This window comes from Rhinatrema bivittatum, chromosome 2 (genome assembly GCF_901001135.1).
Source record: "Rhinatrema bivittatum chromosome 2, aRhiBiv1.1, whole genome shotgun sequence".
NCBI lineage: Eukaryota > Metazoa > Chordata > Amphibia > Gymnophiona > Rhinatrematidae > Rhinatrema > Rhinatrema bivittatum.
In genome coordinates, this window is record NC_042616.1 from 706909930 (window position 1) to 706927269 (window position 17340).

The 17340-nt window shown below is 40.8% G+C and overlaps 1 protein-coding gene across 1 annotated transcript in view; it reads left to right on the plus strand.

Annotated features, from left to right (window-relative positions):
• The window catches only part of TMEM67 (transmembrane protein 67), a 624701-nt gene that overhangs the window by 108004 nt on the left and 499357 nt on the right, over positions 1-17340 (plus strand). The window contains 2 exon segments of the mRNA XM_029591688.1: positions 6141-6295; positions 6415-6520. Of these exon segments, the coding sequence (XP_029447548.1) occupies positions 6141-6295; positions 6415-6520 (261 nt within the window).

Below are 17340 nucleotides of genomic sequence, written 5' to 3' on the forward strand. Positions count from 1 at the left end.
CCTGGATGGAATGGATGATGAAGCTGATCCTTAATAACCTGGAGGATGGGAAATTCATAGAGACACTGGGCTTGATGTCTCCTTGGTCTGACCCAGTGTGGCACGATGCCGCATTGTTTTGGCTTGTGTTTTTCCGCAAGACAAAACAATGTGATGATACAGCCGTGATGTTTTTTCTGGGGAGGGGCCCCTGTGATAGTGGGGCCCCTCTCCCTAAAAACATCATTTTATTTATTTATTTAAGGTTTTTTTATATCGGCATTCATGAAAAAATTCACATCATGTCGGTTTACATAAAAACAGGGGTGCGATGAATACAACAACGAACATAAATAAACGTGCTGAAGAGCTGCAGTTACAATTAACAAGGGCTGTTGAACTGGCTTAGTGCATCCAGGCCTAAGTTTGTACCTGAAATAATGGAGGATGAAATGACTTGCCCAAGCTCACAAGGAGCAGCAGTGGGATTTGAACACCGGTTTCCCTGAATTGTCCCACTGCTCTAATCACTAGGTTAGTCTTCTACTCCTTTAAAGCCCTACAATGACCACTGTATGCTTTAGAATCAAGATAAGCAAAAGGAGTTCTAGAAACACAAGATGTCAAGTCTGCATCCCATAATAACCCAGGTATTACTCCTTCATGAGCACTGAGTCCATCAAGTTAAGGATTATCCCAAAAAAGAAAACTGTATCTTTTTTTTTTTTTTTTAACTTAAGAACATAAGAACATGCCATACTGGGTCAGGCCAAGGGTCCATCAAGCCCAGCATCCTGTTTCCAACAATGGCCAGTCCAGGCCATAAGAACCTGGCAAGTACCCAAAAACTAAGGGCCGGATTTTAATACCTATGCAGCTGCGCGCATGTTTATAAAATCTGGGGTCGGCGCGCGCAAGGGGGTGCACACTTGTGCACCTTGCGCACGCCGAGCCCTAGGGGAGTCCCGATGGCTTTCCCTGTTCCCTCCGAGTTGGCTCCGAAATCGGAGCCGACTGAGAGGGAACTTTCCTTCCGCCCCTCCCACTTTCCCCTCCCTTCCCCTACCTAACCTGCCACCCAGCCCTACCAGAGGCCTCGGTCTCGCCCCCGCCCCTTTCACAAAGCCCCGGGACATAACGCGCGTCCTGGGACTTGTGCGTCGCCGGGTCTATGCAAATTAGGTTTGGCGCGCGTAACCCCCCTACATGCGTAAATCCAGCTGGATTTACGCTCGTAACCCCCCTACATGTGTAAATCCAGCTGGATTTACACGCGTAGGGCTTTTAAAATCTGCCCCTAAGTCTATTCCATGCTACTGTTGCTAGTAACAGCAGTGGCTGTTTTCTAGGTCAACTTGATTAATAGCAGGTAATGGACTTCTCCTCCAAGAACTTATCCAAACCTTTTTTAAACCCAGCTACACTAACTGCACTAACCACATCCTCTGGCAACAAATTCCAGAGTTTAATTGTGCGTTGAGTGAAAAAGAACTGTCTCCGATTAGTTTTAAATGTGCCACATGCTATTCAAGGAGTGCCCTCTAGTCGTTCTATTATCCAAAAGAGTAAATAACTGATTCACATTAACCCGTTCTAGACCTCTCATGATTTTAAATACCTCTATCATATCCCCCCTCAGCCGTCTCTTCTCCAAGCTGAAAAGTCCTAACCTCTTTAGTCTTTCCTTATAGGGGAGCTGTTCCATTCCCTTTATCATTTTGGTCACCTTTCTCTGTACCTTCTTCATCACAACTATATCTTTTTTGAGATGTGGCGAACAGAATTGTACACAGTATTCAAGGTGTGGTCTCATCATGCAGCGATAGAGGCATTATGACATTTTCCGTTTTATTCACCATTCCCTTTCTAATATTTCCCAACATTCTGTTTCCTTTTTTGACTGCCGCAGCACACTGAATCGATGATTTCAATGTGTTATCCACTATGACGCCTAGATCTCTTTCTTGGGTGGTAGCTCCTAATATGGAACCTATCACTGTATAACTATAGCATGGGTTACTTTTCCCTATATGCATCACCTTGTACTTATCCACATTAAATTTCATCTGCCATTTGGATATCCAATTTTCCAGTCTCAGAAGGTTTTCCTGCAATTTATCACAATTTGTTGTAATTTAACTACTCTGAACAAATTTGTATCATCTGCAAATTTGACTACCTCACTTGTCATATTTCTTTCCAGATAATTTGTAAATATATTGAAATGTACGGGTCCCAATACAGATCCCTGAGGCACTCCACTGCCCACTCCCTTCCACTGAGAAAATTGTCCATTTAATCCTACTCTCTGTTCCCTGTCTTTTAGCCAGTTTGTAATCCACAAAAGGACATCGCCACCTATCCTATGACTTTTTACTTTTCCTAGAAGCCTCTCATGAAGAACTTTGGATTTTCAGAAGGCGTTTGACAAATACACAACATCTACTGGTTCACCTTTTTTTACATGTTTATTAACTCCTTCAAAAATGTGAAGCAGATTTGTGAAGCAATACTTGCCTTAGGTAAAGCCATGCTGTCTTTGTTCCATTAAACCATGTTGCTCTATATGTTCTGTGATTTTGATATTTAGAACACTTTCTACTATTTTTCCTGGCACTGTGAAGTCAGGTTAACTGGTCTGTAGTTTCCTGGATTGCCCCTGGAGCCCTTCTTTAATATTGGGGTTACATTAGCCACCCTCCAGTCTTCAGGGTCAATGGATGATTTTAATGATAGGTTACAAACTTTTACTAATAGTTCTGAAATTTCATTTTTGAGTTCCTTCAGAACCCTGGGGTGTAAACCATCTGGTCCAGGTGATTTACTACTCTTCAATTTGTCAATCAGGCCTACCACATCTTCTAGGTTCACCGTGATTTGGTTCAGTCCATCTGAATCATTACCCATGAAAACCATCTCTGATACGGATATCTCCCCAACATCCTCTTCAGTAAGCACTGAAGTAAAAAAATCATTTAATTTTCCGTGATCGCCTTATCTTCTCTAATTGCCCCTTTAACCCCTCGATCATCTAACGGTCCAACCTACTCCCTCACAGGCTTTCTGCTTCGGATATATTTAAAGTTTTTACTGTGAGTTTTTGCCTCTATGGCCAACTTCTTTTCAAATTCTTTCTTATCCTCTCTTATCAATGCCTTACATTTAACTTGCCAACGCTTATGCATTATCTTATTTTCTTCTGTTGGATTCTTCTTCCAATTTTTGAATGAAGATCTTTTGGCTAAAATAGCCTCTTTCACCTCACCTTTTAACCGTGCCGTGATCGTTTTCCCTTCTTTCCACCTTTCTTAATGTGTGGAATACATCTGGACTGTGCTTCTAGGATGGTATTTTTTAACAATGTCCACGCCTCTTGCACACTTTTTACCTTTGTAGCTGCGCCTTTGTTTTTTTTCTAACTATTTTTCTCATTTTATCAAAGTTTCCCTTTTGAAAGTTTAGCACGAGAGCTGTGGATTTGCTTATTGTCCCCCTTCCAGTCATTAATTCAAAAATTTTTTTAATTTTATTTTTATTCAGCTTTTAAAATATTATAACAGTACATTATAAATTTGAATACAGGCATTTAAAGCAATTACATAATTCTGTAATAACCACTACCCTGAAATAAATTGCCTGTTCTTATTGTAGGAAATCCACAAGCTATTTATGGCAAAAATCAAGCGGTCCATCAGATATAAACTAAACTGTTTATCCAAAGGAAAGGAGAGTACACTGAGTCTTAACTGAGTACATGCTTCTAACCGCTAATCTGTACTAACTGGGGTGTGGGAGCTCAAGAACTTGTGGAGCTGAGATACTTCATAAAAAACATATTTGTGGTTTGAAAAAAAGATCTCACATCGACAAGGAAACTTTACAATCATTTTAGCAGCAATTGCTTCTACATCAGATCTAAGGTTCAAGAAACTTTTCCTTCTGATCTGCGTTGACCTAGACAGATCCGGGTGTATCCAAATCTTTTGTCCTAAAAATAATTGGTGTCTCTGTTTCAAAAATAATCTTAGGACAGAGTCCCTATCAGTTGTAAAACTAAAGGATACTAACATAGAGGCCCTTGTTTTTATTACCGTATCAGTTGATATCTCTAAAACCTCAAAGACACCAATTGAATTCTCAGTTACTCCTTGTTCCTTTAAGTTACCAGGAACAGGTTTTACAGGTAAAGAATAAATTATTGAAGTTATTGGTAAATTCTTTTCTTGCATCTTCAAAACATTCACTAGATATCTATTAAACATTTCCTTAGCTGCTGATAACCTAATCATTGGAAAATTTAGAAAGATTCAAGTATTCAATTGAATTTTCCAGATATTCAATTTTCTTATCATTTATCAACTCAGATCTAACATGTTTTTGTTGAAATACCTCCACTTGTTCTAAACGTTTTTCAGTTTTTATTATACTTGTTTTATTCAGGGTTACTATATTTTCTAAGCAAGAAAAGCTCTGCTGTGTTCTACCAATATTTTGAGTAAGATCAAATTTGATCATATTATGATCACTTTTGCCAAGCGGCTCCACCACCTTTACCTCTCTCACCAAATCCTGTGCTCCACTGATAATTAGATCTAAAATTGCTCCCTCTCTTGTTGGTTCCTGAACAATTGCTCCATAAAACTGTCATTTATTCCATCCAGGAACTTTATCTCTCTAGCATGTCCCGATGATACATTTACCCAGTCAATATTAGGGTAATTGAAATCTCCCATTATTACCGCACTACCAATTTGGTTAGCTTACCAAATACCCTATAAACTGTTTATAACAGGATTTTAGAACATAAAAAAAACCCAAACCAAGTATTACTTGACATACAAAGAGTTCAGTAAAAGGTGTTTAGAATAACAGACGTCTCCTTCCTTCCTCATTTAACCTACTCCACCATATCCCACTCTTGCATACATAACCCAATATGGTTAGAAAACTGTATCTTACAATTGGCTGTGTCCATACTTTCTCGTAGAGCTTCTTGAGGAGAAACTAGTTATTGGTGTCTAGAAGTTGTAACTTGGCAATCCATCACCCTGGCAAGACAAATAAGGCCACTTCTGGATTGGGAAAACCAGAAAACCTTTCAGGAATTCAGCAGAAACCCCCCTAAACAGGTCTTGTTCCCTTGAATTCCAAATGTAGTTCTTTCATAAAGAACTCCTCCTTACTGCTTAGGCTCAGGGTTATACCCCCTCTTGTAGATATAACAAAGTTAAGAGAATCCCAGGGTTTGCAGATTTATCTCATGCATATTCTTACGGATATCCTGAAAACTGGACTGGTTAGGTGTGCCTGCAGGAGAGGGTTGGGAAACACTGGAATGAAGCATTTCATAATCAGAAATGCAGTACTGGGGTGAGGAGGGAGCCCCTTTTAGGGGTATCTCCTTTATGTCCCAGAACAAGTCTAGAAAGACTTGCTGGAAGAAGGTAAACAGATTTTCCTTAGAGTGGAATGGACAATCTAGTCCACCTGCCTTTTCTGCTCTGAATCAGAAAATGATAAAAAAAGATATGGTGAGTGTGGCATTAGAACCTGGTGCAATAAAAATAGGGTTGAGCTACAGAGGCACTTAAAGGATCCTTTTCCATTTTATGAAGTTGATACTGTGATGATGGATTAAAAACTTTTAATAAAGACCTGGCAAAGTAAAGTTAAGAAGTCTGATCTGACTGCTTACCCACTTGACCTACTAAAGATGGCATTGCATTTGATTTTCATTGATTCATTTCAGTTTATGAAAAAATGTAAAAACAAAAGCATGGAAAATTTTGTGCAAGTAGTAGTGAGAAATGTAGCAAAATCTAATGGCAATTTACAGTTTGTATCAGTGAGCAAGAAGCAAAAAATGGAAGTACAAAGTCACATTTCTTACAAGCATTTCCTAATAGTGCAATGTAATATTTTTTTTGCTTTTTCTTGTTGATGTGTTTTCATATTTCTCTGTGTGTCTCTGTGAGTCACAGTGAACATGACTTAACTTTTAACAAGGCTAATAATGTCCTTTCAGGAACCATATATAAACATAGCATGAAGGCTGATCTTGATTGGATATTAGTAATATAAGTGAAGAGGTTTAGGTTTAAAAATTCTAGTTTCTTCATTTTTAAGATACTGACAATTTTTTAAAACATTTTTATGTGCAGTTGTATTCCAATCTAACATCTTGCCAAGCCCTTGGGAATATGTGTGTGATGAACATGAATTCATTAAGCACGTCCATTGATGATGCATGTAGTCTGTTTCAGAATATCTTCACAAGTACTGCGGGACTGGGATTTGTTCATTCAATTTCATTCTGGTATGTTACATTGTCTTTCTTTTTTATTCTCCTTTGCAGTTTCTAATATTTCAATATTATTTGGATATAAACTAAAGAACTATGCCAATATGTTACTCCCATGTGGATTTGTTTTGTAGGCGACCAAATCTTCCATGGCTTTTCTATGGTGACCAGCCAGGGTTAGCATCTCGAATACTTACATCCCAATTTCCTACAAGCTTCAGTTTTAAAGGAACAGAGCAGGTAAGCACAGTAAGGCATAGCAAGGTTACTTGAGGAAAAAGAGAAATGATATTTAAGGCATTTTTAACATGTACTACCATTTACGCAAGGAAATTAAAAATTTTATATTTCCTAATATCAGAGAACATAGAGCCTTATTTATAGAGATTTCCCCTCTATCCCCCATTTTATGTCTATGTGGAAAACATTTCATACATTTGGCCCATGGTGTTGTCTAAAACAAGGATGGTCAAATACTATCCTTTTGTGTTGCTCACTGGTTAAGTTTTCAGGATGTCCACACTGAATATCCATAAGATATGTTTGTATGCAGTGCCTTCACTTCATGCAGATACATCTCATTCATATTAATTGTGGAAATCCTGAAGACCTGACTGACTTGTGAACGTGAGGGCCAGAGTTACCTACCCATGTCTAAAATGTTGCTTTTTAGCCCTACCTTTAATCTTTATACTTTGTGCATACCATACTCAGTAATCGTGTATGTAAGAGTTCTGTACTATAATCAAAACAATTATTTGTATCTATATGATTAATGAAACCTGCATGGCTAGGGAATAGCTGTTATTTTTTTCAAGGTTAGCTATATAGTTGGGGAATGTTTTCCTTCCATTTTTTTTGCTGTTTTAGTAGAGTCCACAGTGATCAGACCTTTTTAACAGAAAAACAAAACAAAATTTCAGTTTTCACTCAGTTACTGATTTGAGAATCTATTAAAACACTTGTTTTTGTAATTTTTATTGAGCATTGAAGAATAAGAGGATCTGGAAGACGAACCCAGCGATATCTTGTGCAAGGCAATAATCTTTATAATATATAACAAAATATCTAAACAAGTTTCTGCATAATTCATTTTTTGCTTACATTTTAGAAAAATGCAAAACAAGAGAAAAACCAATGGCTATCTATATATAGCCTTCAAAATATAATAAAGTAGGAGGAAGAAAGCATGTGGACGAGAGCAAAAAATTCCAAAGAAACAGGAGGGAACCTTATAAGAGAAGTTAAATTATTTGTCCAATAGAATAGAAACTAGACTCTTTGTAACTCAAATATTCAGTTATCCCACTCTGAGCTGTTCTCCCTATAAGTGAACATTCAGAGAATAACAAAGTATTTGAGCAATTTGGGGAGAGTTAGCATGATAATCTCATTTTCAATATAAGAGAGAAAAGGAGATCCATTTATAGGCAGATATAATAAAGTGTGCTAAGTGAGAAGTAAAAACATGAGCTAATTTTTAGCTCACTTTGGTCTAGGTTCATCAAAATGCTATAAATTTTGCATGGATAATGTCTGTGATAAGGAAAAGGGTCATGGTTAGGATAATTTTGGAGTTAACGCATGGTGCACAATTTTTGTGCTTTGCATAGGCATTTTATTGCACCTGTGATATTTTCACTTCGCAGCTTATGAAGTGCCCAGACAGGCATTTTCTTATTTTTGGGCTGCTCCTGGCTAGAGAGAGAGAGACTCTTTATAAGGCTCTCGTATAAGTCAACTATCTAAATCACTATAGGAGGGCCAGCTAGTAACTCGAGGTGAGGTTTTGGTAGTGGTCCATGGTTTTGGGGCCAGTTTTACAGGGACAGTGAGACATATGAACAGCGCAGTACATATCAGTGAAGGTTTTGTTGGATTTGGAGTGAGGAAAGGCATACAAAGATGACATATCTACAATGTTCTCGTGCCCTAGCTTGATGTACTCTCTACTAGGGTTATTTCTAGCATTAAAAACATGCGACAATGTGTGTTATGCTATTGCACGCTGTGTTAATTCACCTCATTTTCATAAAGCTTGCCCAAACTCCTTCCCTTTTCCTAAATTTTAAGAATTTGCATTTGCATCGTGCAATGTGATAAATAACGTATGCGTTAGGGCCTTATTGTGGGTATTAGGGCCTTAACACCCGTGATAATGGCTTAATGCATTTTGATGAATGACCCTGTTTATGTGCTAATGAGTTGCATATGGAATTACTTCCTTTTTTTTTTTTTGGTTGTTGTATTATTTATTTATTTTTTTGTTTGTTGACTTTTCTATACCGACATTCGTGGGTACATCATGCCGGTTTACAATGTAACTGTTAAAAAAGGAGTGAAATACAAATAACAGGAAGGGGGAGCGGGAGCAGAGGAGAAGAGAAGAGAAAAGAGAGAGCAGCAGCAAGAAGGAAAGGGAAAGTAGGAAGCTGATAGGAACAGAACTGGGGGCTGGGGCTGCTATAGTGGTGGACCATAGTCGGTGGCCCAGGGTACAAAGCTGAGTCTACTGGATATGTACAAGATATATACAGGATATACAAAACAATATATGTAGATGTTATAAAGATAGTTACACATGGGAAGTGTTATTGGCTAAATACAACAGAAGGAGTACAGGGGGAAAGCAAAAACAGAATTGAGCATTTAAAAACAATTGAAAACAGCAATGGGGGGGGAGATAGAAAAGTGAAACGAGCGGCAGTAAAAGGGGTGACAAGGGGTACAATATAGATAAACTAAGTAGAGCAGATAAGATTTATACATCATACTTTATACATTGTAAAAAAAAGACAAAGAAAAAAACATCCTGGGGGGAGGTGTCAAATAATATTAGGTTTTTCAAATAAATATTAGGTTTTTTAAATAAAACAAATAACATATGAGCAATATGAACAAGATGAACAAATGAACAATGGCGTGGAGCCTCCAAAACTTCAACCTTATGTAGGGCTGTAGGATTGAGTATAGAGTCAAATACAATTGGGTCAGATACATACAAGCATCAACAGAGTTAGCAGGTCTGTAAAGGCAGTCCCGCAAATCAAACTTGCATCTAAACAGAGATCATTTAACTAATAGTAGAAAGTTGATGTCACCCTTCGAGAAGCCAGTTACTGATACTTCATGTTCATAATCTCACTATTCCGGTATTCCCCCCCCCCCCCCCCCCCAAGTGTGGTGGGTAGTATGGTAAGGATTGTGTAGGAGTATGTGATGTAATTATAATAAAAGTCACAGTTGAACCGTGTGTACTATGTGAACTAGGAGAGAGAAAGTGGCAAGGGGTAAGCCCCGTTAACCATCCTCTCTTCCCCTCCATCTCCCTGAGTGTGTGTTGACAGTAGGGTTAATGTAGATGAGAAAATTGGCCCATACATCCACGTGCTCTATCGTTTGTGAGGATTGTTGGTGCTGTAATGTGTATTGTTTGTGAGTACACAGACGTAGCATCTGTTTAAACCATTGATCTCTATCAGGGGCTTTGTCATCTAGCCATTTAGTGAGGATAGCTTTCTTCCCCACCACTGCCGCTTTGGAGATAAAGAGTCATAAAAGTTGTGAACTAGTACTAGGTAGCGTTGTCTGAGCCCCAAACAGCCACAATCCAGGGTCCATCGGGATTGAACTTTGCCATAATATCGAGCAAAACCCCCGTATGTCTTCCCAAAATGTCTGTATGAGTAGGCATTCCCAAAAAACATGATAGAAAGACTCTGGCGCCATGCCGCATTTTTGGCATGTAGGGGATTCGCAGTGGCGAAGTTTAAAAGCTTGGGTAGGAGGGATAAACCCTTGCCACAAAAACTTATACTGAGTTTCCCGCAAGTCTTCATTAATGGTTATATTGGAAATTTAGGAAAAGGCTCCCAGGAACCCCTCATAAGCTAATGAAAAATCAGCCCAGGAAGACTATTTGTGAAAAAGTGCGTGCAAATTCGTACCGATAAAGCAAGCCTCCAGTTCTTTGTAAAAAGAGGAGATGTTCGGGCCTCTCGTAGACTTACTAGATATAATATTTTGTAACCGGTCCGTTGTACTAGTCGTCTGCCAATGCTTAGCGGAGGTCTGCATAAAATGCTGAATTTGTAAGAAGGCACAGAAATCCGTGTGTGGAAGGTGGAACTGCCGTTGGAGCTCAGCAAAGCTATATACTACCCCAGTTTGGGGTTGAATCAGTTGATACAAATAGCGTAAGCCTTCATTATGCCATCTCCGAAATGGAGTGTCCCCCATGCTTGGAGTGAAATATGAGTTATTAACCAAGATCAATATTTTATTTTATTTATTTAAAGATTTTTTATATACCGGGGCACGTTAGAAACATCACCTCGGTTCACAATTTAACGTAACATAGCAACAAGCTTTACAATAATTTAAAGTATAGTAACGAGACAGATAACTAAATCAACTTGAGAAGAATGGTTAAATAAATAATTCGAGAGGAGAAATGGGTAAATAAATAGCTCTAAAGGAGAGCATAGGAAGAGAGAAATTTTAACTATTAACAGGGTGGCAGGATGTAGGCGGTGTAGAGGGAAGAGGGGAGGGTGGTAGGAGTGGGAACCGGGATGTATGAGGAGGCGGGGATGAGAAGAGGGGGGGGGTTGGGGAATTATTAAGAAGTGTAGAGGCATGTCAGTCTGAAAGGGCGTGTCTTTGGAGTACTCGGTTAGTCAGGGTATGCAAGTTTGAAGAGCCAGGTTTTAAGATTCTGTTTGAATCTTTTATGGCAAGGTTCCTGGCGTAAGTGGGGTGGCATTTTGTTCCAGTGGGAGGTGCCTGCTATGATGAATGATCTTTCTCTGATTGTGGTGTGTTTGATGATTTTGGGGGAGGGTGTCAGGAGTTTGGCTTGATGCTGCTTTCTGGTTGGTCTAGTAGGGGTGTGGAGATGGAGATTTTCAGGGAACCAGTGCATATTTTGGTTGTGAATGGCTTTGTGTATGAGTGTAAGGGATTTGTAGATTATTCTGGATGTTATTGGAAGCCAGTGTAGGGATTGAAGGACTGGGGTGATATGGTCATGACGGTGAGTGTTTGTGAGAATGCGGGCGGCGGCGTTCTGTAGGAGCTGCAACGGTTGAAGGGTGTTTTTTGGAAGGCCTATAAGGATAGCGTTGCAGTAGTCCAATTTGGATAGGATCATGGCCTGCAGTACGGTTCGGAAGTCAGAGGTGTGTAATAGAGGTTTGATTCTCTTCAATGTGTGGAGTTTGAAGAATATAACAATGACAATATAACCTCCAATAGAGGTGTAACCCCTTGCGGCTGCTCAAGCCCCTTGCATAAGTGTGCCCAAGTTCTACGACACATTGTGACAAGGAGCTGGACTTTTAGCGTGCATGGAACCTACCTCGACTCCGTATTTAAGAGGGTATTATTCAAGGAGGGGTACCCCATACCAGGCGGTTAGGAGTCGGTAAGGTAGAAAATGTACATTTTTGGGAGGATTCGAATACCCAATCACTTATAAATGTTAAGTTACAAGCCACATTATAAGTAACCAGGTCGGGGCACCCCAAATCTCCTGCCTTTCCTGGTTATTGTAGCATCTTTAAGGGGATCCGGGCTTTCTTCCCCCCACCCCCCCATAAAAAAGAATGAAACGCTTTATTAATAATTTGAACGTCTCTTGTATTAAGTCAGAGAGGAAACATTTGTAAAACGTACAACCATTTAGGTAAAATTACCATTTGGTATAGATGGACCTGTCCTTTTAAAGACAGTGGTAGGCCCTGCCATCTATAAGAACATAAGAAAATGCCATACTGGGTCAGACCAAGGGTCCATCAAGCCCAGCATCCTGTTTCCAACAGTGGCCAATCCAGGCCATAAGAACCTGGCAAGTACCCAAAAAACTAAGTCTATTCCATGTTACCATTGCTAATGGCAGTGGCTATTCTCTAAGTGAACTTAATAGCAGGTAATGGACTTCTCCTCCAAGAACTTATCCAATCCTTTTTTAAACACAGCTATACTAACTGCACTAACCACATCCTCTGGCAACAAATTCCAGAGTTTAATTGTGCGTTGAGTAAAAAAGAACTTTCTCCGATTAGTTTTAAATATGCCCCATGCTTACTTCATGGAGTGCCCCCTAGTCTTTCTACTATCCGAAAGAGTAAATAACCGATTCACATCTACCCGTTCTAGACCTCTCATAATTTTAAACATCTCTATCTTATCCCCCTCAGCCGTCTCTTCTCCAAGCTGAAAAGTCCTAACCTCTTTAGTCTTTCCTCATAGGGGAGCTGTTCCTCATAGGGGAGCTGTTCCATTGCCCTTATCATTTTGGTAGCCCTTCTCTGTACCTTCTCCATCACAATTATATCTATGTAGGGCTTCTAGCATGTATTTACTTAAGGGGGTAATATTCAACTGATAAATAGTGTCCAGAAACATCTGGATCTTAACCTCCAGATACTTAATGACACCTGGAGTTCATCGGAGCGGGAATGGACCCTCCCAGCTTGATTGGACAGTGTTGGTAATATCCATTGCTGCGGATTTATGTCTATTGATTTTGAGCCCTGCAAAGGAGCCAAACATCTCCTGTGTAATCAGCAGATGCCCCAATGAAGTATGATGTCTCGTCAGGAACATGAGAACATCGTCTGCAAACGCAGCCACTTTGAATATCTATTGCACTTTCTCAAACCCTCATAAATTTGGGTGGTCCATAATCTTACATAAAAGCGGATCTATAGTAAGAATGTACAGTAGAGGGGACATAGGGCAACCCTGATGGACCCCCCCTTTGGATATGTACCTTCTCGGAGCATGTGCCATTTTCTATAATCTGGGACGTGGGGGACTCATATAATAACTGAATATAATTTATAAACTCTCCCTCAAAACCATACCTATGCAACACAGAAAACATATATGGCCAGGACACTCTGTCGATTCTTTTTCAGAGTCAAATCCGATAGCTAGCGCTGGTATCCCTTGTTGTTGACCCAAGCACATAGCAGATAAAAGCTTTATGATATGGCTTGTGGCCTTACGACCCTTAACAAATCCCACTGGTTTCATCAAAATCATTTGGGGAATCACCAAATTGAGTTTCTCTGCGAAAATGTTTGCTAGTATATTTAGATCGCTGTTAAGTAGGGAGATAGGCCTGTATGATTCTGGTTTCGTTTGTGAAGCGTTCGGGTGCCACAGCCTCCGGATCAGACGAGGCACACATGGAAACCGGTCATATTAGGAAGTCAGTCTCAGGAAGTGCGTTATGTGCAGTGTGACCCGTCCATAGTCTTTCAAAGAGGAAAAGTAATCTCTTCACAGGGGTCAAGCCTGATTAACAACTGCAACATCCACTGTTTCTTGTCCCAAAGTAATGTCCCAGGCGGTCAAAATCCTAGCTGTAGCCCAGTCCGGATGGGCCAGCTGTATTTCCAATCACAGGTATCATATTTGTATCCCTTCATTCTCACATTAATTCCACAGTGTTTTAGAAACTAAGCCCTGGAGGAGTTACAGAACATGGTGCAGTTGCGCTCTGTTAGCGCAGTTAGTGTGCACAGTCTACAACTCCTGCTGCATCTTACGCCAACCCTTCCACTTAAGTTTGTAGGAATTTCTGAGTTTCATCTGGTGAGGTGAAACTGTGTATGGTTCCGTTCTGCCAAATTTTTAGCGTAGCTGGAAATTGCAGGGCAAACTTAATCTTTTTCTCAAACAGGTTGGAACACATCAGAGAGAATTTCCTCCGTTGTAGAGACACATGGACTGAATAGTCCTGGGTAATGCATATCCGTTGGCCTTCATAAGTTATCTCAGGTTGTTTCTTATAGGCAAGCCAGACACGCTGTTTAATTGCCGAATTTAAAATTTTTGCTATCGCGATTCTAGGCCTCGGGTCGGATGGTCGTCGTGTCCCCAATCTGTGCGCCCTTTCCACGCAAATGACGCCCTTTAGGTCCTCCAGACCCACTGCTTCCAGAAGCCATTCTTCTAAGAAAGCTATTAGTCCTTTCTTATCCACCACCTCTGGCAGTCCCAAGAACCGCAAGTTGTCCCACCGAAGATGATTCTCCAGTTCGTTTATTTATTTATTTATTTATAGTTTTTTATATACCGACATTCATCAAAGATATCACATCAGTTCACAGTGTAACCAGAACATACGCTTGGGAAGCGTTTTACATCGAACAGTGTTTGGTTATAATAAAGGCAAAAAGACAAAAAAAGAACGAAATAGCAACTGAGGGAGGGGGTACTATATGGGGAGTTTTGAACGAATAATACATTATATACATTGTAAACAAAATACAAGGTAATGTTGTAAACGGTTGAGGATCAATGAGTTCTTACAATTGAAAGGTAATTGGTATGAGACAGGGAGGGGGGATGGAAGTGGCAGGAAGGAGGGCTGGACAATGGGCAGGGTGGACCTAGGTGTATGCTTTTGTGAAAAGCCATGTCTTAAGTTTCCGTTTGAATGTTTTTTGACATTCTTCCTGGCGTAACTCGACTGGCATTGTATTCCAGAGGGTCGGCCCAGCAACCGAGAGCGCACGCGCTCTGGTGGAGGCTAGTTTGTTGAGTTTGGGAGAAGGGGTAAGCATGGTAGCGAGATGTTGGTGCCTGGTGGGCTTATTTGATTGGTGGAAGCGAATGGAGTTGTTGAACCAGTTCATTTCTGGATTGTAGAGGGCCTTGTGAATGAGAGAGAGGGTCTTATATTGAATGCGGGATGGAATTGGGAGCCAATGTAAGTCCTTTAGTACAGGTGTTATATGTTCATTTCTGAATGTATTGGTAAGGATCCGGGCTGTTGTGTTTTGCAAGATTTGTATAGGATGGATAGAGTTTTTCGGTAGGCCAAGAAGGAGAGAGTTACAGTAGTCAATTTTAGAGAAAATAGTTGTTTGAAGTACTGAACGGAAATCAGGAGGGTGGAGTAAGGGTTTCAGTTTTTTTAGGGTGTGCAGTTTGAAGAAACCATCTCTTAGTATGTTGTTGATGAATTTCTTCAGATTGAAGTGACTGTCAAGGATGACTCCTAGATCTCGGACTTGGAAAAATGGTGCATGAGGATAAGGAAGGGGAAGGGGGTTAGGGTGATTTTGGGGTGAGATAAGCATGAGTTCGGTTTTGGCAGTATTTAAAGCAAGATGGATGGAAGCTAGGAGCTTGTTAATAGATAGGAGAGTGGCTCCTATTTTATCCTTACATTCCTGAATAGCCCCTGCATGAGCAGTAACTTTTTCTTCGTTTGCCGTCAGGACGTCTTCTAACCCCAATATTCTCCTCTCTATCTGCTCGATTCTCGGGCCCCAGTCCGCCAATGTGGTTTTTACCTCTGTAAGCTGTTGGGCTATTCCAGCCAATTTAGAGTCCAGCATTGAGTCCAAGGTCGTTTTTAAGATTTCCACTGTGAGTGGTGTCGTTAGTGGAGGGCTTGGCTCACTCTCTCCCGCCGCCAAGTTTTGGGTCTGCGGCCTTCCCCTTCTCTTTCTTTGTCCTTTTTTCCTCCCCTAGAGGCCATCGGTTGCGGAGATTTGTTCATAAAATGAACAATCGACATGTGCCGGTTTGGAACTGAATGTTAGCACACAATAATTCCTCCAGAAAGAAGCTATGCCGTTAGATTCAGGGCTGTGGCTCCTGGAGCCAAGGGAGAGTGCGTCTTCCTTAGCGCATCGCCTCACGTGACCCCCGATGGAATTACTTCTAATGCTGCAAAGTGGACTAAAAATTGGTGCATTTTTTTACTTCCCTTTTTAGTATTGAAACTTCACTTTAGTGGTTGAGTTTAATTTTCATTTACTTCTGTCAGCCACCCACCAATCTTGGATTCTCAGAATTCCCTCTTCTGAGATCCCCAGATACAGGGCCCTGATTTCAGGACCCCCAAGTCCAGGTCCCCTGTACCATCTAACCTGCCCATTCTTTCTCTGTTCCCTCTACTGTATCTGCTCTCTGCCTATCCCAACCCTAAGCACATCTCTCTATAGTCCTCATTTACCTAAGCCCACTTAGTCCCTACCAGCCTATCCCATCCACTTACCCTCCCCCTATCTACCTACCTACTCCCTCTCACAATCTCTAGCAGGTGGGGGTTGTAGGTTGGTAGGTTAGTGGGGTTCACTGGACCTGGAACAGATCCCTCTGCCATGTGGGTCCCAGAAACTGGACCAGAGAGTTTACAATTGTATTTAATTCAGCGATTAGCAATGTGAGTTAACTTTACTTCCACTTCTAACTAGTACAGTTAACTTTTAAGATAAAATTGACTTCCATTTTAACTTTTTTTTTTTTGCTTCTGATTTAGCATACAGTCTTTCCCTGTACGTACCCGGATCAGTCCAGACCGTGGGTTGAGCTTCCTGTCCAGCAGATGGAGACAGACCAAAATTGAAAGGGGTATTCTATATGAGGACAGAGTCTACCCTGCAGCTCTTCAGTATTTGTCAGTCTCCAGCAGATGAATCAGCTCAACCTGCAGTCTCCTGATCTTGGCTAGTTAGCCCTATTTCCAGTTTCGGGTTGTTTCCTTTGAGGATCAAGCAAGTACCCTCTGGGTTTTAGTAAAAAAACAAAACAAAACAGGAATTGACTCTGTTTATTATCCTTTGGAGACAGCTCTGTCTCCAGGCTCCTGGGGGGCTTACGGGGGCTTGGCCCCTTGTGTTCTTTTTCTGGTAGCATAGCCTAAGCCCCTATTCCCGGTGCTCCTAAGGGGGTGAAACTGGTGGTCCAGTCACTCCCCCCTCACCTGGCTGCCTTTAAAGTGTTCAGGAGATTTCTCTCCTGTCAGTGCCTTTAGGGCACACACACACACTCTCTTTTCTGGCCTTTGCAAAAAAAAAAAAAAAAATAGACTGAAATAAAAACAGAGGTACTGTTAGATTTTCAGCTTCCCTCTCGCACAGTCCTTTTACCTTGATAGCCGGCAGCTGGGTGTTCAGCCAGGAGCGTGCAGGGTTCGGTCCTCTGCCTCTGCTCCTCCCGGCAGCGAGGGGAAACCCAATCTGTTGATTTTCTTCGTGATTGCGGCTTTCTTCACTGATAATGCCACGATCAAACTGCTGCCTAGCCTGTGG